Source organism: Solea senegalensis, linkage group LG20 (assembly GCF_019176455.1).
Source record: "Solea senegalensis isolate Sse05_10M linkage group LG20, IFAPA_SoseM_1, whole genome shotgun sequence".
NCBI classification, from domain to species: domain Eukaryota; kingdom Metazoa; phylum Chordata; class Actinopteri; order Pleuronectiformes; family Soleidae; genus Solea; species Solea senegalensis.
In genome coordinates this window covers 13,541,381-13,568,913 of record NC_058039.1, presented here as the reverse complement: position 1 = coordinate 13,568,913, position 27,533 = coordinate 13,541,381, and the positions used below count along the sequence as shown (strand labels likewise).

Here is a 27,533-nt window from a genome sequence, read left to right as displayed (position 1 = left end):
GGGACAGACACAGCTGTGGCATGGCATCAGGTTGTTAACGAGCCTTATCACACAGACACTAGACTACACACACACACACACACAGGTTCACGCAGCTCCCATTCATTTAGACAGCTGACACAACGTTAACCATGACCAGTAAATGTCTAACCCTAACTTTAACCGAGCCATGATTCTTAAAAGCACATGGAGTTAAGGAAAAGAAAGATCCCTTCTAGTTTATTCTAGTTTTCAGCATTCATATTTTCATTTCTTTTTTTCCACTTCACGGCCCATAGCTTCGTAGTTATACTCACCTCAGTGACTTCATATTGGGCCGACACAAAGTTTTCTGGGGCGTGAGGGAGTTCTTTTTCTTTCTTTTTTTCACTCACTGTATCAGTGTGACCACCTAATAATAAAGAGGTTAAACCTCTGCCCGCCTAAACCCCCTTTTTTTTTTTAATTAAAGTCTTTTTTTTAATTGTTTCTAATGTCGAGATCCATGGTTCTCAAGCTTCCACTGATGGTACTTGGAGTAAAATCAGAAATACTGTTCTACTGTAAACCCCAGGGTGCTGGAGCGCATAGAAAATGAAACAAATAACAAAATATAATAATTAGTCACCTCTATTATAATCTAATGCCTCTGTACCTGTGTGTGAAGTATATGTGAGGAAGAGGAGGTTGTAAATCTGCTTCCTGTGAAAGTTCTGCAGCTGACTTTGTTCAGATTATTTACACCACTGTATTTTAACGTCGGTGATATTGTTGTCACTTGGTTGTAAAGACTGTATAAGGCTTTCTGAGCCTATTTGGTTTGGGGTCTTAAGTGATTTTGCCTTTGTTACTATGAAAAGATGGTGATTATAAAGTAACACAGACACCACAGAAACAAAACATCCATGTCCTCATGTGTTTGATTGTATTTTTTTTTTATTTTTACGGTCACCAGATGAGCAGATACATCATTTTAGAAAAAAGAAATTGATATTTTCAAAAAAATTATAATACAATTTTTCTCAATATAGAATATATACAGAATCAAATGTAGTCCAACTGAAATAGAGTTCTGCCTCTTTATCGTCAAGGAGAGAAAGCAGTGGGGTGGAGGGGGGTGGGGTTGGGTTGGGTCTGAGTCGTTCTCCAGGACCCTTCTTCTCCCTAACCAATAAATATAAACTGTATATATTAATGTATGCTGCACTCAGCCGGGCATGGACAATACCAGGGCAAGATAGTTCTCAACAATATTCCCTTAATCAGTTCTTTTACATCACTGTGCTACACACACTCGCACACCCACGAGAAGCTTAACACACAAACGCACACAGGCCAGAGAACAAATTACAGTCGGGCTACAATAATGGGCCATCGAAACTCATGAGAAGGAAACAAAAGGGAGAAAAAGAAACGTGTATGGAGATCCTCGCCGTTGTCCTTGATCAGGAGGGAGAAGTGGCTTTCTGGTCAAAGCTCGGTGGAGAGCTGGCTGAGTAGCACTTGACATTTGGCCTGATTCAAACAGCCAATTTGACACAAAACTACTGAGCTGGAAAATCTCTCCCAGCCTCGCAGATCCTGCCTACTCATCTTGCGCCCACCCTCCCATTCAGTCTCTCACTGTAGCTGTCCACCTTTCTTCTCTCTCTCTCGTGAATTCCTATTCTCTCTATCCTGAGTGGGACAGGTGCCAGGACAGGGATCGGTGAGCGGCCCTTTTGCCTGTTTCCCCCGCGCTGGAGGGAAGAAAATAAAATGCACACGAAAGTTCCAAACTGCGCTGTGTGGAAACAGGACAGACGACTGCACAATCACAGAACAAGCACAAGAAAAGACAACAGCAAAGTAAAACTATGGCCTGGACAGGGCGGGGATACTTGAAGGACATTGTTAGAGTTGCCAGCTGCTTTACCTTGTCACTGGGCGCTACCTCTCAAAAACTGCCCTCCTTGAGCTTTCTACCGCGGGAAGAATTATGACTTTGCGCCAATGAGCGAATACACACACTTGCATAAATCATCCATCTTGTTTGGCGGTTAATTACTCTTGTTTACCCTCCGAGTAACCTCGGGATGGGGCGGCGTGATAGGAGGGAGCCTGCGAAGAGGAGATAGCACCAAATAGTAATCTGCTGACGGTGTTCATCAGTGTGCAATTTGCAGGAGTAAAAAGCACATAGTGGGGCTTGAACCCCGGTGTTAGTGAATTAGTCAAGGTTGCGTGGGGTCTGAGAACTGCAGCTCCGTCAACATCCTGGCCTGACCACCGCTGCTCACTAAGCTGTTCTGGGGTCAGCCGGTGAAGGAGCTATGCTCAGGCAGCCCGGCGCCGGCCAATCGGGGAGCTCCTCAGGATGTACAGCAGGCTCTGATCGTTGCTTATTTCATTATGGGGAAAGCTACATAAATCCACAAAATGGAGAGGAAGAGGCAAGAGGCACTGTGGGAATATTTGCATTTCTCCTCTCCACTACAACCCCCCCAATCCCTCCCTGCCTCCCTCCCTCCACAATACCACCCCTTTCAATCCCTCTCCCATTTAGTGCAGAGTGACTTTAATCATCACTTTCACCAAAACACATTAAGCTGGTGTGTCCGGAGCTGAAGGGTGGGTTGAAAAAAAACACAGTGGCGCATTAAATTTGCAATAGTGATGCATCACTCTGGCATTACTTTGGAGATTAAAGAAGGGACGTTGCATTTCAATGGAGTGTTGTTGATGGTTGTCTGATGGATGACTGAATTGCCACCAGTGAGAGAAGTCACACTGACCCTCGAGTTCCCTTCTTTTCAGTCCTTCTTCACTTCTGCTTCCCTCTTCCTCTAAAAAAACCCCTCCCATTTTCTTCATCCCTAAACCTCAAAGCCTTTTAACCCCAATCTGAGCACAACTCTACTCTGACAAATATTTATGCAGCTGTTTGATCATTTTCCCAAGTCAAAAACAACACCTCCTTTTGTCGGAGGAGATAATACAGTGAAGTGGATTGCATACATTAAACTTAAGCCAACACGTGATGTGACTTTGCCTGGTCTTTGTGTTACTGCATCTGTATGAAAGGATGGATGTAAAGTGCTTGAGAGCTTAGGACAAGGAGGACAAGACTGGGAGGAGAGATTAAAAACAGAGGTGAAAAAAATTGAAGGGCATAAACAAGGTGGTGATAAGCTCTGGGATCATTGGCAGGTTCAATATGGAGACAGAAAGCTTTATAAACAGGAGTAGAGTGTAATGGTGTAGGGAGTCCCCAGGAAAAAAAATGACAAGTTATTTTGCTCTACAGTCTCGGAGAATCACAGTCCACCGGCAGCCTGGCCCAGAGGCTGAGTGTTCCAGTTGTTGTGCCTATCCAAGCCCAGGGACTAGGATTCAGCCTGGAACCCAGCTCTGGTTACTGTGAGCTGATGGAGGGCAAGCAAATGCCCCTAAGCTCATGCCCATCCCCATGCCCACGCCATGGGAAAGAGAGCCATCAAAGTTAAAGTCCATGCTCTCAGTGTCCATAAAGTCATTGAGCAGGATAGAGTCTACGTCACAGTCCAGGCTATTAGGTATGTTCTCCATCTCCAGGTTGGCAGCCATTCGACTGTGGGAGGAGTGCTGCTGCCCCTGGTAACCAGCGTTTCCATGCTGGTGGTTGTTGTGGTAATAGCCATGCCAGGAGTTGGTCATACCTTGATGGTGAGCTCCTGGGTACGGCTGGTGACGAGGGTGAGGCGCAGATGCCAGGCGACAGGGATCCTGGGGAACATCCATAACCCCGGCAGGGTTAGGCGGCAGGGACGGCGATGTTGGGAGGTGTGGTCGCGGCCCATAGTGGTTGGAGGTTTTTAGACTGTAGGGCTGCAGGATGTCGGTGCTAACGCGTGGCGAGATGGCCTGTGGTGGCGGCCCACTGGGCACAGCATTATGTTGGCTGTGGCCGTGCATGTGACTCTGGCTGGAGCGCGTAGTGTGATCATGGCTGGGGTTTACTTTGTTCCTGTGACCGTGCTCGTGACTCGGACCGTAGTCGTGGGCAGCGTGCGGCTTGTGGCTGTAGTCGAGGCTGGCTTGGTGTTTGTGACCCTGATTGTGGTTCTGATGGTGGGCTGTGTTCTGGTCATGGACTGAGCTGTGTCCATTGTGTAGACTGGGATTGTGGGCATGCTCTTGGCTGTGATTGTGGCTATGATTGTGGCTGCGATTCTGATTGTGCTGGTTGTGAACACCATTGGGTCCCTGTGTTATTAATGTGTGTGTATCCCGTCCTTGACCGAGCACTGTGTCTTTGCTGCAGTATGTAGGACCTCCGGTGAGCAGACTCTGCAGGGCATTATTCTCCGAGTAGCCTCTCAGTGGGCGCTGAAAGCTGACTGGCTTGTTCTCCTGGATGGTCTCCATGGGTGTGTGGTGCCGGAGCATGCCCAGTGAAGACTGTCCATAAATAGGCCCACAGTAAGAGCCCTCTGCCTTGGGCCCAGGCACATAGGGATAACCATTGCATTTAATTTGTGGTGGCTGAGGGTAGCCACTCTCATCAAGACTGATCGCCCCTGTCAGGTCAGTCAGCTGGGGCAGTTCCACAGTGGGGCAGTGGCCCCCAGTGCCCAGGGCAGGGGAACGGGTGCTGGTTGGGCTAGGATACAACCGTGGGGAGCCTGAACAGGATAATCCACCCTCCTCTGGTTCATCAGCTTCTGCCTCAGCCAGTATTGGGGACAGACAGCCACTTAGTGTGGAGGCAGAGGAGGAGGTGCGGGAATGGAGATCCGTCCAGGTATCGTACTCCTCACCCCCCATGACCACACCTCCTTTCCCTGCTGGACTGCCATGCTCTGGAGAGCCTTGCATCGCTGGCCCGCCCCCTTGACCTTGTCCCCGTCCAAGGCCCATAGCTCCTGCTCTCTTGCGGCTGATGCGGCCCTTGGTCTTTAGGTAGCGAGTGCCATTGTCGACGGACGCTGCACGTCGCCTGGGTCCTTTTCCACTTTTCCCACCTTCCGGGTTCAGCATCCACCAGGAACTCTTCCCCGTCCCTTCATTTTGCACACGTATGAAGCGACTGTGTAGAGACAGATTGTGTCTGATTGAGTTCTGAAATGAGAGAGAAATTGGGGTAGGGGGTGGAGAGAGAAGAGAAGAGATTACGATTAGAACCCGAGGGAGCATTTAGGGTTAAATAATCATTTCTTGAGAACACAAAGTAATTTCAAATGATGGCCAAACTATCAAGGCTGCATGGCAAGTGAGAAAAAAAAAAGATGGATAAAGAAAGAGAGGGAGATGGAGAGGAGAGCAAAGAGGACGGGGAGAGTGAAGGACCAATCGATACCTCCCTTGACCAACCTCTCCTATCCACACGCGCTCACTGAGTCATAATATGGACATGGGTGCAGCCTCCACATCAAACCATCACCAAGGTTACAGAAATGAATCACGCGAGGCAACCCAATCACAGACAGCCTGTATCGATTGCAGGGGCCTCCAAATATGAGAGCCAGAGATCCAGCCAGACACAGAGAGGGAGGAGGGAGGGAGGGAGCTGAGAGGGGGGAGGTTGATTTGGCAGGAGAAGCTCTGGAAGAGCACCAGAGTGAAAAAAGAAACAGTCATGCACAGGCCTGGAATAAGACAGAGGGAAAGAAAAGAGAATAAGGGAGGGACAAGCTCATTCAACCTCTTTTAGAATCACTGGGCACAATTAACATAACTGTAGGCCACGGTGGCATTTATATATACTGTATATCGCTGTATGATGATGATGAAGTCTTCCGGCGAGTCGCTCCGAGGGGGAAGTGGATGTAGCGGTTGTGGGCGAGTGCAGCGTGGGTGGGATGGTGGTGGAGTTAGGATAAGCCGCTCCAGACCCATGTTTAAGTGTGTGAGTGACGGATGTATAGTTAATCCAAGGCTCTGCAGCAGCATCTGAAGCCCGGGCCAACCTGGAGTGAATTGATGAGACCTAAGACCTGCCTAAAGGAAGAGCTTAGCAGGGATACACATCATCTCAGCTGGCCAAGTCACTTTAAGTACAGCATGTTCATCCAAATCTTTTCTGATTGTGTCACTATTCACACACACAGTCCACATTTCCTGCCTCCGCCGTCTCCAGTTCCCTTTCTTTTTTGCCCCTTTTTTATTCTTTCGGGAGACACACACACACACACACCACCTAAACCCAGCGACTTGTACCTCATGCACACAATGGCTCACTTTTCTTTTTCCTCCCTTGAGATATCCATCTATTTCTGCCTTGTTTATTACCTGCACATAGCTCACAATCTCTGTCTCCTGATATCTTGAGCCGTTCTCTATCTTCATTCAACCCCCCACCTCCTGTCCAATTTTCCTGCTCTCAGCCCCATTCATCTCCCTCTCTGAGTCCCAGCGTCTCTTGATCACGACATCGCTCATTCTCTCCTCCTCTCCACATCCATCCTCTCATCACCGAACACAACTTTCATCCACCACCTCCCTCATCTTTCTTTCACTCCCGCATCCATTCATTCAGACTGAAAGACGTGGCAAATATGAGGAGAGGGGAAAAAAAACGAAGAGGAAGCAGCAGGAGGTGCAAATCTGTGCTCAGCTTTTATTTCACTTGAGGTCGAATGATTGATCGTTTTAGCCATTTTAATTGGCTCCGACAGGATATATTACGATCTATATGCATTGGCAGATCCTGGCCAATGGCTGCGCTACCTCCTCTTGTCATGTGGAGACTTCCACAGTTGTGGTTACTACCAGCTTGTAACGCATGCAGCACAAATTATGATTTGTGAGGGCTATATTTGTTCATTTCAGGGCCACGTTTATTATATGTGTATGTGTATACTGGGCCGGCCCTAGCCTTCAAGGGGCCCTAAGCAAAATTTGATTTTGGGGCCCTTTACGTGATGCTTATATTGGCTTAAATCTTAAATGATAGCAATCTCAGAAGAATGGTCTTGTGTTGATTTTCACTTACGAGACGAATGTGGTGTCAGTCTACTCAAAAATGACAAAATAAAACAACAGACAGCGCACCTATTGTAACCATGACGATGACTAAACTCCTCTCATTTAAAAAGAATTTTGCAATGTGCAAAAGTGCAACCACAATTAAAGAGCTACAAAAAAATAAACTAAAATAGTAATAAATTATTATGTTATTATATTTCCATTAAATATTTGTGTCAAAATAAATGATGAAAGTCAAACAACTTAGTAAAACAGCACCTCGTTAACTCACAAATTGGTGCCAGTGCACAAAAGACGGTCTCCAATGAAATAAACAAATACTTCAATGATAAATAAAGAGGTGATTAATAACAGAAACAACCGTTTAAAGATCCAGCACATGACAGTTATTGAGAGAGTCCAGTGTGTTGAGGTGCATTCAATGAACCTTGTAAATTTCAGCACTTCAGCAAACACGCATGAAGTCCACTAAACAAACGCTCACTGCAGTCTTTAGGTCATTGAAGATGTAGTAGATGAGTATATTTTTATCTTTTAAATGTTGTAATGACATTTTTTGGAATATCATAATATTGACTGACTTTTTATTTTTTATTTTACTGTTTTGTTCTTCGGGTAATTGGAGGTGGGGGACATTAATCCGGCATTGGTCGACCCTTCAGCCGTCACCCCAGTCCATACAGTCAGCATCCCCCCCTCCACTGAGGCGGCACTCTGACCCACATGGCTGTGAAATGGACTGCCAGGCAAAAAGTGGTGACAGCTCTTTATTATTGCATCGCAATATGAAAACATCCACAACAGCGGGTAATAGGTTTGTGGCAAAATGTTTACAGGGGGATTTCAGCTTGAAGTGGGTTTCAGATCCGGCTCGTTTCTCACCACTAATATTGTTAGCGTGTGGAAAAGCCCCCTCCACATGCACCCACCCTCCTCTCTGCATGACCACTCGCAGGTAATTTCACCTTATCATCCATTCCCATCGCACTACTTTGACTAGGCACTCTTCACAGACGTGGAATTGGAGGTTTGCTGCTGCTCTTCAGGAGGGTCCCCGCCAAAAAAAAGAAAAAGAAAACCAGCACATGCTCAACATTTGCCAACAAATTAGGCCGACTCCACTTCTGTGCGACTCCACGCCACGGAGCTCAGACACAATCAAAGCCCAATTGGACGATCACACTGTGTGAAAGAAAGAGGCTCGCCAGCGGAGGCGACCCACATCAGGTGATCCGAGAGCGGCACCCTGACAGGTTTCCTCCTCAACATGACGGCTCTGGCTGGGCGTAGCCATGGCAACAGAGTAAACCAAAAAGGAAGGAGAAATGAGGAGGATAGTGGAGGTGATGTGTGTGTGTGTGTGTGTGTGTGTGTGTGTGTGCTGGGGGAGGAGAGGGAGTTGGTGGTGATGGTGGTGGTGGTGGGGGATTGATGGTGTTTGATGCTGCAGGCAACTCCAAACAGCCTTTTATCTGAGTCTGTCAGATTCCTGCTTCCAATCCACCAGGGAGGCTCAATCAGTACTCCCAACCACTACCTGTACCAAGCTGTGATTAGCGGTGTGCGTGTGTGTGTGTGTGTGTGTGTGTGTGTGTGTGTGTGTGTGTGTGTGTGTGTGCATCAGAAAAAAAGCTTCTGTACAACTAGAACTGCAATTATAACCACAACTGCTGCTGCTTCACCTGCTGATACATTGTACAGTACAAGCCACAATCACAATGTGGCAGAATGTTTGATTCATTATTATTTTTTTATTTTTTTAATAATCAAGATTCAAGATCAACTTCAACTTTATTGAAGAGTGACATTTGTCCTGCACAGCAGTGCCAACCGCTACAGTCGACGTTCAGTTGGAAAAGCAGTGTCGAACACATAATTATACAGAATCTAACAAAATGATTTCATTGCGTAAGAGCAGCGGTCGTTGACGTGTTGTCACAATAGTGTATTTAAAATGAATTAAAACATTCTAAATTTCTGAAACTTTAAACCAATAAATAGATGAGATAAAAAGAATTGATATTAAAACCTCAGGAAATCCTAATTATTAACAGTGGAGTCTCACTTTATGGCATGTTGCCTGTGTCTTTAGGGTTTAAGGATTGTGTTGCAGTTTACTTTTTCCCTCACCGATAACTGTTTTGTGTGATTTTGGCCTGACAACGATACTGAGAAACATATCTGTTCTTCTCCCTCAGAAAATCATCTGCCTCCATCTTGTCCTCCCCCTTGTGTCCTCTTGTGTTACACCAAACTGTCCTCATGTCTTCCCTGTGGTTTTTCCTCTTTTCGCCAGCTTCGTCTTCAACAGTCACTGTCTCCCTCCTGACCAAACCATCTCACCCTGAGCTGTCCCTCTCATCTCCACCAACGAAAACACGAATCATCATCATCATCATCATCCGCTCGTCCCCGTTTAATATGATAAAAGGCTTAGACGGGCCTTTCTGTGCTGACACTGTTAACAGTGGAAATCTGTTTCTGTTACTCACTCTAATGTTCCAATTGTCCGCCCCCTTATCTGAGCACAGGAGTGCAACAAGGCTCCGATGAATCATCAACAAATTAGCAGAAGACTTATGAATATGGATGATGGTTTTTAGTTGGACCTTGTAGAGCGGTTGAAGTGAAGAGCAGATTTAACGGTTTTCCAGTGAATTCATATCTGTGACTGCAGGCAAAGTGACAGAAACACCTCGCTATACAAGTGGCATCTGTCTTTTTATTTGTGAGACGGTGAAACAAATAAAGAAAGCGAGCGGGAAGCACGTACATTACACGTTAGACGTCGCCTTAAAGTGCCGACTTGTTCCGTGCCACGAAAAACAAATGACAGCATTAGCGGTGGGAGCGCGACCGAAGCTCCGCGAGAACCAGAACACATGGCTGCCAGTGGGGGACGCCGGAAAAAAACAGCCGGTCCACAAAAGGCTCACCTAATTAAACGTACACCTGGTCCAGTGAAAGCTGTCAGCGTTTGAAGAGACACTGACGTTTGGAAACCGCTCACTCTCCCACACCAAAGCCCGTAGAGGAAATCAGTGATTTTTTACATCGCATGTTGAGCCACTTGCCGCCTCCATCAGTCAGTGTAAATGTCTTATTTGTTTTATTTCTGTCTTTGAAATTCTTCACTTTGATTTACCTCTGTGACAAAAATCTTAACAAATGTGGCAGCAGTGGAGCAGCAGCTCCTGTTTCATTATGAGCTGAAAATGCTGATTTTCTCTATGGACTTTGGTGCGTGAGAGTGAGCATTTTCCAAACTTCATTCCCCTGTTTCATTTTCACTCGAATGGATTCAAATGTTTTTATAGATCACTATGTGGCACCATCATCCATAAAACTAATGACACAAAAAAATGTTGTTTTTCCAAAGGGAAGGAAATAGAACACTTATTATAAATGTATTATAATTTATAAGTTGCTCCATAGAACATAGTAATTGCAGCATTTATGAGTTGGTAATTGCACAGTGTCAGCTTGTGATGACCTGTCTGAGGACCTCAGTTACTCCTGCCTCTCAGTATATATCTATATATACATACTAGTGTGTACATTCAGGACCCAGCGCTCGATGTCGTCACTGAGCCTGACCAGGATTTATGTAACGCAGCTTGAATTACGGCCTTTTTCCTGCCAAGCCTCGTTCTTTGTAAAGTTTGTTCGATTGATGGCGGGACATGTTGACCGATCCTGCCAATTTAAAACAGAAGAGCATCACTCAGTCCGGCGAGACTGTAAAACACAGCTGCCGCTTGACAGTCGGATTCCAAAAGCGTCAGTCGTTTTGCTGTTTACATGAAATGGCAGCGCTTATTGTCCACGAGGTGATTTGTAGGAAACACTGGGCGCCATTCATCAAAAACGGTTGTGTTTAAAAGAAAGAAAACTCTACGTCACCTTCATGCAGTTACTGACATAACTGTGTGTGCGTTTTAAAGGACTGAAACGTGATGAAAAGTGAAGGAAAACACAACGAGTGATGATTTACGAGAAGCATATCTGAGGTCAAATGTGCATGAGAATGAATCCAAGATATAAATCCTTTAAGAAAAGATCATTTGTGAGCAGCAAATGCAACACAAAACATAAAGAATGGATTCTTTTCTGGGGATAAAACTTAGGACCTAATGAAGAAATGATTGTCGTGAAAGTGAGCAGCTTTAGTGAAGATTTGTGCTTTTTTTAGTGTTTTATCAAGTTTATTCTTTTGTTATTGGGTTAAGTTTCTGGCTCCTTCAAGGTTAGGGAAATGTCAACTGTTGTGACACACAATAACACTACTACTACTACTACTACTAACAATAACAACAATAATAATAATAATAATAAAAATAATGAATGCCTTCCATTAATAAGAAGATTATTTGAAAAAATGCAGGAACGAAGCATCAGGAATCAGTTTATGGAATATATTTTGACAGAAAAGCCAAATAAACTCTATTAATAAAGTCTAATATTACATTAAAAACATAAAAAGACAATTAAATGTTGAGAGAGAGAGAGTGTAATGACATTAGTTAAGGTTCTGCTCTCGTTTGTGCTGTGACAGGTAAATTATTTAGTGTAGAAGAACATTATTTTGTGAAATGCACTTGATTTTACACCTGATTTTATTTTAATTGTATTGTGTTTGTGTCATAGGGTCAGATAATGAAGATTAGTCTTTTTTTTTCTGCTCCTTTTCATTCACGTTTTGGGAATTTTCATTTGTATTTGGTTTGTTTGAGGGATTAAATAAATCAATAAATCAATACAGCATCGATAAACTGCTGAATCTCGATCCGTCAACCAGTCTTATCCAAGTCCGCCCCTTACTTTTTGGGTTTTGCTGCTCAGACACAGAGAGAACAGTGTTTCCTCCCGGCGTTCATTGAGCCACCGATGCTGCACTGTAGGTAATTGAGCATCAACACTCACACGTTCATTAATATCAATGTGTCACTAATGATTATCACTCATAACTTGCACAAGTGAGCAACAAAAGCTGCAAATTAAGGCAAAAAAAAAAGAAAAAAAATAATTAAAATGTATAACCTACAGTGGTTATTGGGCCATTTAATTTAAAACTATGTGTGGAAACAGATCCACTGCTGGAAAAAAGAGGAAAAAAAATGAACGGAGAGAAAAAGAAAAGAAACCTAACTTTTTGGTTGTGCTTGTAATAATGATGATTAAAGCATCAGTGTGGAAATTCTAATGCCCCCCTGCGGACTTTTGAGTAATTACCAGAGGAGTGTGGTCTTTATGACCTACTTTTCTCTCCCTCACACACCCACGCACACATGTTTGTGCTTCATTCATAGTGAGGACCCACATAGACATTATGCATACCCGTCCCTTACCTTTACCTTTACCCTTATCCTAAAACCCGGTCTTAACCCCAAAAAAGCCCTTTAAAGATGTGAGGAACATTGTGGCTTTGTGAGGACCAAAAACCATATATACAGAAAGCACGAGAGAACGTTGAATGACTTGGAGCTGCGTGGTGACGGAAACAGCAGCAGCTGTTGCTGACACGTGCAGGCATGTTGTCAGTGAGAGCTTGATTTGATTTGCTTTGCTTTGGGTTATGTTGGCAACGATTGTTACGTCCTACTGAACGTCCGGGTTCTTGTTGGGTTTTTTTTATTAGCCAGTCTTATTAAATGAAGCCATGGGAAAAGAATATGGGCTTGCAGGTTCAAGTCCCGGGATGGGTCAACCCATTTTCTCTCTGGGTGCAGATAAATCCTGTCCAACGGTTTGCATGTGCCATTTGTTCACATTAAAATTTACTCACTCCAGCTTCAGTTTGACTGTGTCACAGCACTGGGCCGTCACATGCAGTGGGAGTAGAGTTTTCAGTTCCTCTTAACAGAAGGTCCTGTAGCAGGAGATGTCACAGTTTAGTTGACTGTCAGCCTCGGCGGAGGAGCGGATCACTGAAATCATTCCTGCAGCCTCTCAGCCCTTCACGGCGCACGGCTGCCCGTCCGTGCTTCACTGTACGTATTAAGTTGTCAGGAAGACTGATTCTGAAGTGGAGCGGCCCGTGCCCGCTGACTGCTCTGTGCTAATGCAGCAGGAGATGGACTGCTGCAGACGAGTGTGGCCTCCAAATCCACCCTGTTCCTCTACAGGGAGCCTGCTGCACTGAATCCACCTCCACCTTCACTTCACCAGCGCTCCACATTATACAACGACTGAGTTTGATCTTGACACTCGGCTGGTTTTGTGGAGTCGAGGGGAAGTCAGACCAGTGGTTAACTAATGGCCCGTGTATCCACACAGCAGACCCTCACACTTTTTCACAATGTCAGGGAATATTAGAATGTCTAAATCCATGGTTCTCCAACTATGGAAATCAGAAATACTGTTCTGCTGTAAATACCAGGCTATGTGATCGGAGTGGAGCTGAGAAATTTGAATCTAATGTCACTATAGCAGTGTGAGAAGTGTATGTGAGGAAGAGGAGGATGATGAGAGAATAAATCCGTATTTTAACGTTGGTGATCATGGTGTTACTGAGAGAGAGAGAGAGAGAGAGAGAGAGAGATCGATATTTTCTCAGATTGTACGTAGTTTGAGAACCAGAAAAATACACTTCATACTGCGGGTGAGCAGTAAAACGGTTACGAAACCAAACATCACTGATTTCTTTTCAAATTACTCCGTTTTTGCATTTCAAAATGTCAGCTATTCTGTAGATGTAAACATTCTCTTTTAGCACTTACATTTAAAGTTTGGTTTCCGAGAGACAGACCACCAGCGACAGAGAGTGTATATAAATAAACTGAAAATAAATGACTGAGACTACATGCTGGCAAACTTCAGTTCCATGATAATCCCAATAATGACACATATATGACTCCATATTCTCTCTGCAGAACAATGTACAGCGAAATAATGTGGATGTGTTTTAGTCCAGACTCTACAGTAAACACACGTCACACATGTAACATATATAAATATGTGTGTATATATATATATATATATATACATATACAGTATTTATTAACTTGACACACAGAGACTCGCACACTTCGCCCTCCGCCCGCCCCAAACTGGCAATCACGCTTAATCTCTCTCCAGCCCGAGTAATCCCCGACAATCCAAGGCTAATCCTGGTTAATTCTGGGCCCCCTCAGCTGGGTTTCACCCTGAAACCACAGCGGCGGGGTGAGGATTGGTCGGATCATGGCGACTGAGGGTGGGCGCCGCCGTGTTGCCACACATGCAGTAACTGCTCGGGCAGTTATTATCGAAAACAAGCACAGGCGTTCGAAAACAAATCTGGATTTGACCCAGTCTACGTCACGTCACTGTTGTCCACACCACATGTTTTTGCCTCTGGGAGCGTCCACACTGATACAAGGTCCTGTCCTGAGAACGAGATTAATCCTTTTCTCCACTTAAATTTAAAGAAAAACAAATAGTAAGAAAATAACAAAACGCACAGAGGACGGACAGTATGAGGCATTGCTCTGGTGTTTAGGGGCTTCAGAAAAGTCATTAGCCTCCATTCAATCAGCGTCACCTACGCAAGCTCAGAGCTCAATTCTTCTTAGCGGATATTGATCCTGATTCTAAAATGAAGCACTTAAGACGCCTTGATCAAGCTGCTCCTTAATCTAGCTTTAAGGAGATTGAGACCTTTTCACCTTCTGTCTCAGACTTATTACTTTGGCACAGTCAGCGCACACTTCACTCTCACAGCCTCCGTCCATGGGTTTAAACTCTGTTTAAGCTCCTCTGGTTCAGAACAGGCGACAACAACAAAAAAAAGTTGTCACTATACACAAAGCCCAGAGTGTTAATGAAGTAATATGTCACTGACAGTGAATGGATGAAGGTGAAGGTCCTGAACATGCGATTTTTAATTTGCAATATTTCACTCTTTGTAAGTGTTACTTTTATAAAAAATACTATTGTGTTCAGCTTTGTTTCTATATTAACAAGGTATCTTTCCAAAATAAGTACTGTTTTCCAAAAAATATTTTTTTCTCAATTAATACTATATTAATATTTTTTTCCTTCAAAATGGCAGTTTTTCTCAATATCTTTTTTTTCAAAACATTGCTCTATATTTCTCAATTAATGAGAGATAATCTTTCCAAAAAAACTGTAGTTTTTCTCATTAATTGTTTTTCAAAAAATGGCCCTGTCTTTCATATAACAAGACAATTTTTTCAAAATAAAACTCTACTTTTGTAGTCTTGTAAATATTTTTCAAAATAATGCTTTTTGCATTTTTTTTCCTCAATGAAAGATATATATTTTTTCTTATTAATGAGAAAATCTTTCACTGAATGCTGATTTTTTTCTCTAATTAACAAAATCATTTTCATCCAAATGTTCACTTAAAATACGAGTGGTCAAAAGTGTCGGAGCTTTGCAGAAATCGCAACATTATGATCCTGCGCCTGTTTGACTGAGCTGCTGCAGGATACTGTACGTGTGTGTGTGTGTGTGTGTGTGTGTGTGTGTGTGTGTGTGTCCGCTCTCAAACTATTGCAAAACTCATGAGAGCGTGAAAGCAGAAGCAAAGAGGAAACTGATTTACCTTCTGCTGCGTCTCTGTCAGCGGCCAGACGGGGAACAGGTTGCAGAGCAGCTCTGCTCCAGAACAATTTTATGAGCTGCTTTTACTTCTCTATCCTCACAGGAGTCGTGTCTCCTGGAGACACTTTCTGCAGAGGACTCAGTAGAACATCATGTAGTGGATTTTATAGTCCTCCCTGCTTCACATTTTAAGAAGCCCGCACCTCTAATTTACGACACATTCGACTGCACATTCAAGTGGAGGCTAATGTTTTAAATTCCGTGCCGCACTCCGATAGATGTGGTCCGACACAGTCCCGCCGAGCATGGCGGGGATTTGTTCTACGCCGGCCTTGTTGCAAAGTCGTGGGACGAGGCAAAGCCGCTTCTTCCCCTCACTCAACCATTATTTATTAATCCATTTCACACAGCCAGGAGTCATTATGCACGCTCCTGTCAATGGGTATCTCTTCATGCCGCACATTTATTTGATAATAAGCAGGAGTGGGGGAGAAGATAAAAGCACTGACTGCGCTCATTGTGAGGCATTTTCTGCAGGCGGGGAGACTTAAATGAGAGCAGCCAGGCTCTGTGTGGGAATGGGTCTCGTCTGCTAAGCCTGTCTGGAGGCAATCGATGGAAATTAGTCGACGTTAAAGATTCACTTCCTGTGACTGATGTCACAGGCAGCGCTTGTCTCTTTGAAGGGAAATAAAGGAGTGGGAGGCGGAGGGATTAATGGGGTTGGAGAAGGTGTGAGCATGCGGGCCTTAAGTGGGAGCCGAGACTGGAGCAGGACAATAGTGGGTCAGAAGCAGACAGAGGAAGGAGACACGATCATGGAGGCCGACATCTGCCAGTTACTTACAATAAAGATGAACAATCAGCAGTGGTGATTTCTCTAAGACAGCGAGTGAAGCTCAGCTTCTTCTAAAATGTCACTAAATATGTTCTGTGTTGCATTTACATTTTATACTAAACGTGCTGTAGATTGTTCAGAATCAGCCGTTTATCACGGATGATGGATCGTCTTACGTGATTTTCGTATTCCCGTAGCAGCCTCCGCATTAATGCTACTTAAAGCTCAGCTTCAACGACACAGAATAGGGGTTTTTTTCACTTATAATTGGACAAATGCGGCAAAAATGTCACTTCCATGGAAGCTCAGCTTCTCTGGGAGTCAATGGCGCAGTGGGCACGGCGCGGACACTGGGCTTCTGCATGATGATTGGAGGAACTGTCTGAAAGGCGGAGCCAGTTTTTGATTACCAAACCAAACACGGACTGTAGATGAACAACTGCTCGTTGTGTGTTATTTGCTCGGCGATAAATAAAAACATGATTATAGAATTTCATTTTTACATAATTATAGCGTTTCCTTGTTTGCAGAATTTGTGTAAGAATTTCTGTATAAATAACTGGGCCTGAAATGAGCTTCCCCTGTTTCAAAGACCAGCAGATAGATAGATACTTTTGTTTGGCAGCATATTTAGTTTGGACAAAAACAGATTTCAGTTTTAGTTTTAGTTAAATACAGTAACTGAAGCCACAGCTCGACTATCACCTGTCAGTGAAGAGCCACATTAACACTTCCTCCCAGTTTCACCTCGTCTCATTACAGAAACCCCTGCTCCGACTTTCTGCCGTCATTGTTCCTCGTTAGTAGAATTTTCTAAGCAAACGACCGCAGCTTCCTGTTTACACCTGCGCCCACAGCAGTAGAGGAAAGGACTACTGTTAAAGCTAAAATTATATAAATTTATAGATTTAGATCTTTTAATTTATAGATTTAACCAAGAGAATGACAGATATGATGAAAATATGATGTTTACATACGTCAGACAGTCTCTTTGTTTTTAGCTATATGTAGCCATTTAGTTATTTCATAGAAGCATAACTACTAAAAACAGGATATAACAGTATTTTATTCTACAATACGATGTGCAGATCATCAGGCCATGACAAACCTGAATGGTCACATGATTAAAGTTTTACAGGTGTGTTAGTCGTTTGAAACATGAGAGGTGTGAACCTCATCAAAGCCTCTGAGTGTGACGGTGTTTCAGGTGTTGGCGTCAGGTTCAGGTGCACGGTGGCAGGAGCAGTGACAGCATGATCACAGTTAGTGTCTGCAGCAGTTGCACCAAGGCTGCCTCCTGAAAGATGCACCAGTTAGCCTCTCCTTAAAGTAGAGCCGAGGGACTGGAGCCAGCCCTCAGGCGACAGAAGGCCTTTCACTCCTGCTCGCTCCCCGTGGAGCTCCGCGAGCTCGAGGACGGGGGAGACGTGGCAGACAGAGGCGGGGGAGGCAGAGGAGAGGGGAGGAGAGGAGAGGCAGGCAGGGAGCGAGGCGTCATCTGAGGCTAACCTGGGAAAGGTATAGACGAGAAGAGAGCCCGAGGCACCAGGGGCGGACAGCAAGCCCAGTCCCCAGTGGAGAAGCCTCTAATTGGAGCTGGCGAGGCAGCCTGTCCCTCTGCGGACGGACATAAGGAGTGAGAGAAGGCGGAGAGCCCCGGGGCCGCGAGGAGAGGGCAGATAAAAATAGAGCCGGCAGATTAACGAGCATCTGAAAGCAGGGCAGGGGATCGGAAAATCCTCCCTGCGTGCCAGAGATGCCCGGTCCTCAGGGGCCAGAGTCCAGCAACTCTTAGCTCCTGTCCACTCCTGAGGACCACCACTGTTTTAAACTCCAGGTTTTAATACACTTCTAACATTTTCAATCTGCTGCGTGTACAAATACAATGAAAGGAAGCTGCTCTTTTGTTTGATTGACCTGATAAAAAACAACACACTCAGATATCTGAACGGTACTATGAGCTATTCATTTTTATAATGATTTTCAGAGGAGGTTTTTATGACTAAAATCAATAAAACAGCTGCTTTCTTCTAGTACTTCCTGCATTATTATTTTTTTTTTTAGATTTTTCTGCGGCTGAATCGCATCTACGTTTTGTATTTTCGGCACTTCTTTCTTTGGTAAAAATTACAGACCGGCTGCTGCGGAACCGGAGGATTAAACAATGAAGCTTATATTACCTCCTGTAATTTATTGGGTTAAGGGTTCAAAGAACTTCTGCAGCCATTATAGAGTAAAAATGTCACTTTGTGAAGCAGCAGTGTTTAGTACACATTCATATTTATCACCAGGAATGTTCTTGAAAATGTATTTTTAAGGAAATGACGAAACGTCATCCAATAAGTAAAATAACAAAGTTTTGCATGTGATGCAAGAGTGAGCAAGCGTGCTCCTTTTTCTTCTGTTCTTTACACCATTAATTTCACCTGCTGTTAAGTACAGTCTCATCAAAGTAAGAGTACTTTTACTTGAGTTGAATATTACTTTACATAATATCACTTATACTTTAATATTACTACTTTCCACCTTAAACTCAAATGACCCGGGGGTCAGTGAGCATCTAGTCTGGTCAGTCGGACAAAAGTCATTATGATATCACAATAACAATATTTGTGACGGTATTTCTCAGATTTTCAAAATAAAAGTCTTTGTTTTGATATGGAACGATAAGTAGTTCACAATAATGACGGGTTTATGATGCAAAATGAATCGACTAATTTAAAATAACTCATTATCTCTTGATATTTAGTGGCAGGCCAAATACAATTGAAGGCTCGACTAAAGTTAGGGATTTTTGATCATGCGTGTGTGTGAATTGTGACGTCACAACTGCACGGGAAACAAAACGAGCCAGATGACAAAGAAAACAACAACAACAGCAACACAATGGAGCGCAGAGAGCATTGGAACCACATGCATTACAGAGTCCTTTGACCTGAGAGTGAATTCGGTTCCCTCGCAGTTTCCCACGAAGACTTTTCCAGATGGAAAACCATCTGCATGTCACAAAACTAAAACGGGTCATCTCCAAAACGACTTTACAAGGACAAGGCGAGACGAGACAGACAGCAAGCTAATTTAGTTTTAGTAGCTTTTTAACATCATTTCCTATAAATGAATCTTTAAATGAGATGATACTTTGTTTAGTGTCGGTTTCTATTGAACTTACTGACACAAGATCACAAAGTGTTGAGAAATATTATCAGAATAGCAACAAAAGAAAACAAAATCAGGTTTTCATGTATGTTATTTTTAATCTATTTACACACTGTAACTGTGTTATTCTTGTGTGTGAAGTCCGCATGATATTTATAGTTTAAAAAGTTAATCTTGTTGCATTAACATGACAGTATTGTGGTAATTCACGCCATCATGATGAAATCAAAGGTGAAATTAATCAATCTACGCTCTGAAATCATTACTTGTGATGATATTTTCTGCATTGCTGCTTGAACCAGACCGTTTTTGTTGCATTATTTGCCTCCAACGAACAAGAGTAAATGTCGTTTGTCAGCTCCACCTTTGACTCGCACTCACAAAGGGAGTCACCTCCATGTCTCTGGCCCCCCGGGGAGCTTTCACACGCCAGGTGGAGCTTTGTGACACCTGTGGGAGCCAAAGGAGAAACTGACAAACAGGCCTGATCGCACCTGTCATCGGGTCTCAGGGGCGAAACCGCCCGCCTCAACACTCAGCTGTCACATCCATCCAACACACTGACGCACGCCGCGCACGCCAGATACAGCCACAGTACATGCATTGATCCACAGTCACGAGCTGAAAGAGAAACGCCGGCTTAAACGTTCGACTGTACCTGATACTCTAATAACAAGATCACTCAGTCAGAGCTTAAACACTTGCGTTGTTCACATTTTCACCCACTGGATCCAGAAGAACTTTCTGGATCTGTATAGAACTTTACCTGCTTATAGTTGTTACCATCTTAAATCAGATTTATGACTAAATTAATCCTGATCTGAACATACTGATCACCTACCCGTCATAAAAAACTAATCATCAGGTGGAGCTGTTAAAAACTGGAGACAGGAAGTTGCTAAAAGAAGGACAAACCCATGACCTCGTTGGTGGAGGTGACAACGATACACTTAAAGAGTTTAGGTTTTTTGAATTGTGGTTCTATGTAAAAAACACACAGGAAAAACAGATTATAAACACTTAACAAAAGGCTAATCTCATCAGAATATATTTATCTCCCCAGTTTCTCCAAATTAAAAAGTGAAGTTTGTAAACCGCTCACTCTCCTGCACCAAAGTCCATAGAGAAAATCAGTGTTTTTAGCTCACGGGGACAAAGGAGCCGCTGGTCAACAAAGGATTTCAAACCTCAACGTCACAAAATACCACGTTTGAATGTACACAACTTACACACAGAGGCAGCAGTGGATCAACAACTCCTGTGTGTCTGTCAGGGAGTGAACATCCAGCCCAGAACAAAAAAAAACCCAGCAGATGTGCTGTTTTTAAAGTCAGTCAAGAGTTTTTAAAAATCTGACCCTGCGCCGTGTTAGCGATGAGTCGACTGTCATGACTCTCGGATGAGATATTTGTTTCCATTCAGCAGATTCAGTCTGAGCAACTGAAATGATCACAGGCCATAAATTCAATCCTCTGATATTAATTGACATTTGAACGCAAGTCAAAAGAATTCACTGACAGTGTGCACAACACACACACACACACACACACACACACACACACGCAGGCTCGTGTAGCCATGTTTTTCCATTCATTCTGACAGACTAACCTTAACCAGTTCCTCACAAATGAGGTTCTGCCTCATTACGACCAGGTTTTGGAGTCCATGAGGACTACTGGTCCTGAGAAGGTCAGTGTTTATGACAGAAAAAGGTCCTAAAGAGACAACAAATACACACACACACACACACACACACACACACACACACAGATCTCGTGCTTCTCCAGCATGCCATGCTGGGCCGGCTCATTACTACAAAGCCAAGCTACTAGTTGCTAAGGAGACCTGAGGGAGAGGGAGGGTTCCTGTTGCCATGGCAGCAAGCCTGCATCCTGCCAACTGTTTTCCCCCATGAGACCTGACCATCGTAGACAGAGAGAGAGAGAGAGAGAGAGAGAGAGGGAGAAGGGGAGGAAAAGTTAGGGCAGGATGGAGTGAGGAGAGAAAGGCTGGAGGGGGTTTATGGTTAAGATGTTGAGAGAGAAGGACTTGCCTGCGAGGCATCAAGCTCGTTGGAGAAGCACAGAGAGTGTTGAGATAATGTGAGGGTGGGGGGGGTGGGCTGATGGGGTGAGAGAAAAGAAGGGGAGGTGTTAGATAGAAAATGTTCACAACGCTAGATTCTTTTTTTTTTTTCTTCCCAGGGCTGATGTGGTGGCTGCATTAGCATTAGCTCACCACAACTGGATCCAGGCAGTGACAAAGTGACGCTAAGTACCCCCAAGAAAACAACCCCCCACCTTCCCCTCCACCGCCACCCCTTTCCAGTTCCTGCCCTTTAATGCCACGCATGTCCCCGGGTGAACCGCCCGCCTCTCGGCTTTTCACTTCACTACATGAGCAGAAGATGAGACAGAGCTTTGGGATGAGCATTTACAGACACAGACCATCCGTCATGGAAAGAAATCTGCTTTGGTGAGAGCGAGCTGTAATGAACGATGGATGGGAGGGAGGGAGAGATAGAGAGAGAGAAGGGAGGAGAGAGCATCTGGGAGGAATGAAGACACACACACACACACAGAGGGAGAGGGAGAGAGAGAATTAAATTGATTGGGTAGAGTAGAAGAAAGGCGAGGAGGAGGTCATACGAGGCAAAAGAAGAGAGAAAAAGTCCTCAGTCTCAAATTCAAATTAGCCTTATTGGTTTCCAAGGACACTGAATTGTTTCCATCCTCCTTTTCTCTCTCTCTCTCTTTCACTCACTGCGTGTCACTGTCTCTCCCCTCTGTCGTCCACGTCTCACATCTCCTCCTCTCTCCCGGACTCCGCTGCCTCCGTTTAAATCATTCGTTTGTATGAGACCGGTTTGTCACACTGAAGAGCACATGTGCGCCAGGGGAGCCGTCATTGCGTCGCTACAATATATGAACACTTAAACTCCCGGGTCTCGCCGCCACCTACACTCCACGCCGGAGGTCAGCGCCCTCCTTCGGCTGGAGCCAATCGGGCTGTTGGGGTCGCGCTGAGGTCAAGCAGCAGCGGGGCGTCCATTTTGCGGCCTCAACCGTTTATGAGTCTGCATTAAAAAAAAAATCTAGCTGGTAGAAGCCACAGGTGGTTTTAACGGAGGAGGTTGTGTTGCGTCCGCCGTTACTAAGCAACCAAAACCTGGGAGCTGCCGACGGTGGATTATCAGCACCTTTATCACACGCAGGGCACTTCCTTCACGGCTTCATACTGCAATTTCTCAAATTCTGAGTACTCAATAGGGCTGTTACTTCTATATTTTATTCCAAATTTGATATTTTATAGGCTCAAAATCTATGATAAGCTACTATTTAAGTCGTACAGTTACTATATCATGTGGTGGCAACGCTGCAACGGCAATGATGTAATGCTAAATATAAATAGAAGTGTGTTCCAGGGACATCTGCGAGGGCCAAATTTCGGAAATGAACTTTAAAACGGCATAAGAACTGTGACGCGTGGCGTAAAGTAGAATGTTGTAGTTCTTTTTGTTCCATGGTGTCGATGCAGGTGACGCAGAGATGCTCACACTTTGACAGAGGTGACGTTCACTCTGTTCATGAACCAACAAAAAGCTGTCAGAGTTTCCTCCTGTTGTCAGTGGTTTCCCGTTCAGGAGCTGTTTATTCCATCTACTCTACTGTCATGCAGCTCTGTTAATAAAGCAGCAATTATTAAAATAGTGAATGAAGTCATGAAAACTGTGACTGTGTGATTTGTGGTGTGTCAGGAGAGCGGCGCACGATTCATTCAAACAAATTCCACTTCACTCTAAATTTGTTCAAACTTGATTTTTGGAGAAAGGTGACAGCCTGAACACTGAATACCTCAGAGTATCAACATCATTTTCATATTTCCTGTGCTTGTGGCGACTTGTTGCTACCATATTTTCATAGCTAAGGTCGCTAAGGTCACTGTTTGTCTTGTTGCTGGTCGACTTTTCTCAGCGTCTGCCCGGGAATTTACTGCTGTGACCTCAACTCCGACACTTTAACTGTCAAACTAACTTTATACGCTGTTTAATTATTCTTTTTATCAAAATATTCTTTATAACCTGTCTCCTAAATTGCTCATTTTTACCCTAGGGAAAGAGATTTCAATCTCAAAGCTAAGTTTACGTTATGTTATGCATGTTATACATGACTTGGAATCAATACTGTTGCAAATGAGGATTTAATCCTGCAGTCATTTTAACCTAAGATGTGGGTTTAGATGCATATCTAAACAGTGTCCCTCACATCTGTGCACGTGTCCAACATGTGTCTCCATCTATCATGCCTCGCTCTAGAATCAATGTAACTGAACCATACATCTTGTCCTCCCGTTGTCCTCTCGGAGGAAGTTCAAAATCTCTCCCTCTTCACTTTACTGAGCAGTTTCTTTAAATCTATTCACTATCAATTTTTTTTTTTTTTAAAGTTAGCACACGGATCAGTACTAGTGAAAGAGCCGGGTGGAGGACAGTGTGCGGTTACTACGGCGACCACGGAAATAGAAAAACACACCAAATCGGCGAGGCAGCTGTCAAGTCTGTGTGAATGCAAAGTCAAAACTCACTACAGTTTATCTCCATCATTAAGTTTAAGGAAATGAACTCTGTACTAAACTCAGTTTCAACAACAACCAGCCTCCACCGTGGACAGGATTTTCTTTTTTACTTATTTATTTCTTTTATTTGACTTTTTCACTTTCTGTGTGCCAGGATTTTTCAAATCAAAATTGCTAATTGCAACTTAGGCGGCAGTGTAAACTTTCTGTGTTTGCGTCTTCTTTTAATTCTTATTTTTAAATGTATAAATGTGACATTTTGGTGAGGTTTCATGTTGCCGCTGAATATCGCTCACCTCACTCTTCCCTAAGTGTGTCGCTGGAGAACCTGCGTTAGCTTTGGTTAGCATCAAAACTCAAAACATGTTTCGTTTGTCCATTGTGGGCTACTGTCAAAACATGGTGGTCCAAAATGGCGGCTGACCCGGCTCCGGACAATTAGACGATTGCACACTTATAGGAAATGAAGTAGGTCAGAGAGGAGTCTCTGTGGATCATGTTGTTTGCAGATGATATTGTAATGTGTCGTGAGAGCGGGGGACATGTGGACGAGAGTCTGGCGAGGTGGAGGTCTGCTACTGGAGAGAAGAGGAATGAAGGTCAGTAGGAAGGAGACCGTAGTGTGTGACTGACAGCGAGACAGGTGGTACGGTGAAGATGCAAGGAGGGTCAACCATCCGAAGCGATGGACAGTGGACAGGAGAGGTGAAGAAGAGAGCGCAGGCCCGGGGTGGAGCGGGTGGAGACGAGTGTCAGGGCTGAGGAAGGTGAAAGTGTCAAGACGCTGAGATTTTGGTTGGGAGTGACCTGGATGGACAGGATTAGAAGTGAGAATAATCCAGGACCAGCTCAGATAAAGTAAGAGAGTCGGGTTTTGGGATGGTTTGGTCAGGAGAAGGAGATGAAGACGACAGAGAAGGTTGGTGGATGTCGTGAAGGAGGACATGAGGACACTTTGGTGTAACAGAAGAGGACACAAGGGAGGGGACGAGATGGAGGCACATGATCCGATGTGGCGAAGAAGGAGATTTTTTATCCTCAATTTCACTAAATTTTTTAAAAATGAATCCAATCGCCATGACAATAAATCAGAAAAACACAGCATCGACACAGAGGGCAGAAAATATTCCAACCAATTTCGTGCGAGCATTTTGTAACCGTCCCAAACAATTCCAAGCACTTCTCTTTCCCATTCTCTGGTTTTGATTTCTCTCTCTCTCTCTCTCTCTCCCCCTCTCTCTCTCCTCAAATCTGTTTCTAACTTTGAGGGAATGTGGAGTCTGTCTCACTGTCACAGACGCTGGGAAACAAGAAACTTCGACACCATGATTCGCCCTTAGCCTCATCCGATGCTCTTCCCTCTTTCTACTCTCTCTCTCTGTCTCCCTCTCTCTCTCACACACACACACACACACACAGCACAACACAGACATGTCTTTATTGACTTATTCATGCATGGGTTTGTTTCAGGGGCAGAGCTCCTGTCTGACAGTCTGACAGACAGTCAGAACGCTCCGAACTCCCCTCCCCATCTCAGTCTCTCTTTCCCTCTCGCTCTCACGCTTCCCTCCACACTGACACAATCACACACACTCACATCATCCCATCCTCCCCCTCACCTCACCCCCTGAGCCTCCCCACCACCTCCCTTCAACCCGAGCATGGCACTCATGGAGCAACCAGGGTTCACTCAGGTTTCTCCTCTGTTGTCTCCCTCCTCCTCCTCCTCCTCACTTATTTCACTCTCTCTCTCTCTCTCTCTCTCTCTCTCTGTGCTGGCGAGAAGGAAGGCGAAGGTATGCCCACATTTCCCAGAACAAAGACAGCCCAATTAAGTCAGTTTGAGTTAAGGTCTGTGTGGCAGAGAAGGATTGGAAGCGAGGAAGCTAAAGAGAGGAAAAGCGACAGCAGAGGAGTGAACAGTGAGGAGACGGGAAAAGAGAGAGAGAGTCTAACGAAGAGGGAAATGGGGGTAAAAAAGAAGAGCAAGTCACTTTGTAGAGGAAGCGGGTCGACTTCGTTTTTAGCTCCTCAATAGGAGACTATGAAATATTAATAAGTGCTCCAGCCATACACTTCAGAGGCCTATGGTAAAACTTAAAGTCTAATGAGACGCCGCTCATGAATTGCTAATGAAGATGCTGGAATGTGTGTTTTTGTGTGTGTGCGTCTGCACACGAGTATGTGTGAGTGAAGAGAGAGGGAGGGGGTCAAACTGCGTGGTAGCTGGAGGGGGGGGGAGCAGCGCACGCAGCGTTCAGTCTTTCAAAGAGCAGACGAGAAACTTCATTAGAGGCTTGAAGTTGTGTCGGCCGCACATCTGAGCGCCGTCGCGTCTCCTTGAAGTGAGACGTTAGCGTGGCGTCTGTCGACCGTTCTGACGGCGGCGAATAAAGTTTGAAAACTGTCCTGTTCATTTCACCGAAACAGGAAACGGGGGTTCTGTTAAACGGGAGTTACGTTTGCGTGTTTTCTTCTTCTTCTTTTTCTTCATCTTGCTCCCTTCACCGCGTTATTTCGTCAGGTCGTTTGAATGTTTGATTCCAGGTCTCGGCTCTTCCTGACTTGTCAGCGCTTTGCAAAACCTTCTTCAACTTGGATTGTTTGAGTCACTGCAGAATAAACTCAGCAGCCTGTGATTGCCTTTTAGAAATACGCTTGTCCTCAAGACAAATCCAACATTTCATGCTACTGCTTTTGCATTTTTTCCTTTCGTCACAGTCGACATTGCACTTTCCTGCTTCTGCCCCTTAAAAACACAAGGATGCTTCAAACTGTGCAAACATTATAGTCCCTGTATAAGTGTGTTACGAACCACTTTGCCATATTTTAATGGTTAAAAAAAATGCTCCTCTCACTTCAGTGTGGACCAAAGTCTGTGAATGTCACGGTTCGTCTGTGACTGTACAGAATATTAACGTAGACGCACTTTTATTAAACTTCCTGAGAATTGACGTTCACCTGTTTGACTCTCCTTCTGATGAACTGACACACACATTCTGGCCCGTTCTCTTTAGTGGGGACCGACATCCACGAACTACGCTGTCCATCAGTGTTTGTATCTAAACGCTCTGGTATCAACGAGCATGTAGAGAAGCAACATTTTCACCATCACACTGTACACAAACACAGAGCCGGTTTAGCTTCAGTCCTGCTCTATGTCTCCCTCTTTCTCCGTCAGTGGTACTGCAGCCTCACAGCAGGAGTCTGCTCTTCTTTTTGTTCGTCTTCTTCACTTCATTTCCAGGATGAATTTCGGCAAACCAGAGCGAGTAGAGTAAGAGCAGGTGCAGTTACACACCAGTGAACGGTAAACTGCTGATAAAGCTCAGGGGAGTTAAGTTAACTATGGCTCCAGTGCGTCACTGAGTCGCATTTTTAGACGCGACTAAAAAGAGAAACGGTTTTCAGTTGTTACTCCATGTTCTGCAGCCACTTTGTTCTAACATATATAATGTGTGTCGGAGACAAAATGTGCTTTTGCTTTTCAAGG

General features: G+C 44.4%; 1 protein-coding gene across 1 annotated transcript in view; it reads right to left on the bottom strand.

Annotated features, from left to right (window-relative positions):
- Positions 1-3,206: 3,206 nt before the first annotated feature.
- foxo6b (forkhead box O6 b) overlaps positions 3,207-27,533 on the bottom strand; it is a 47,601-nt gene continuing 23,274 nt past the window's right edge. Inside the window, exon 2 of the mRNA XM_044052340.1 lies at positions 3,207-5,058. Within this exon, the coding sequence (XP_043908275.1) occupies positions 3,352-5,058 (1,707 nt within the window). The 3' untranslated portion in view covers positions 3,207-3,351. The remainder of the gene's footprint in view (positions 5,059-27,533) is intronic.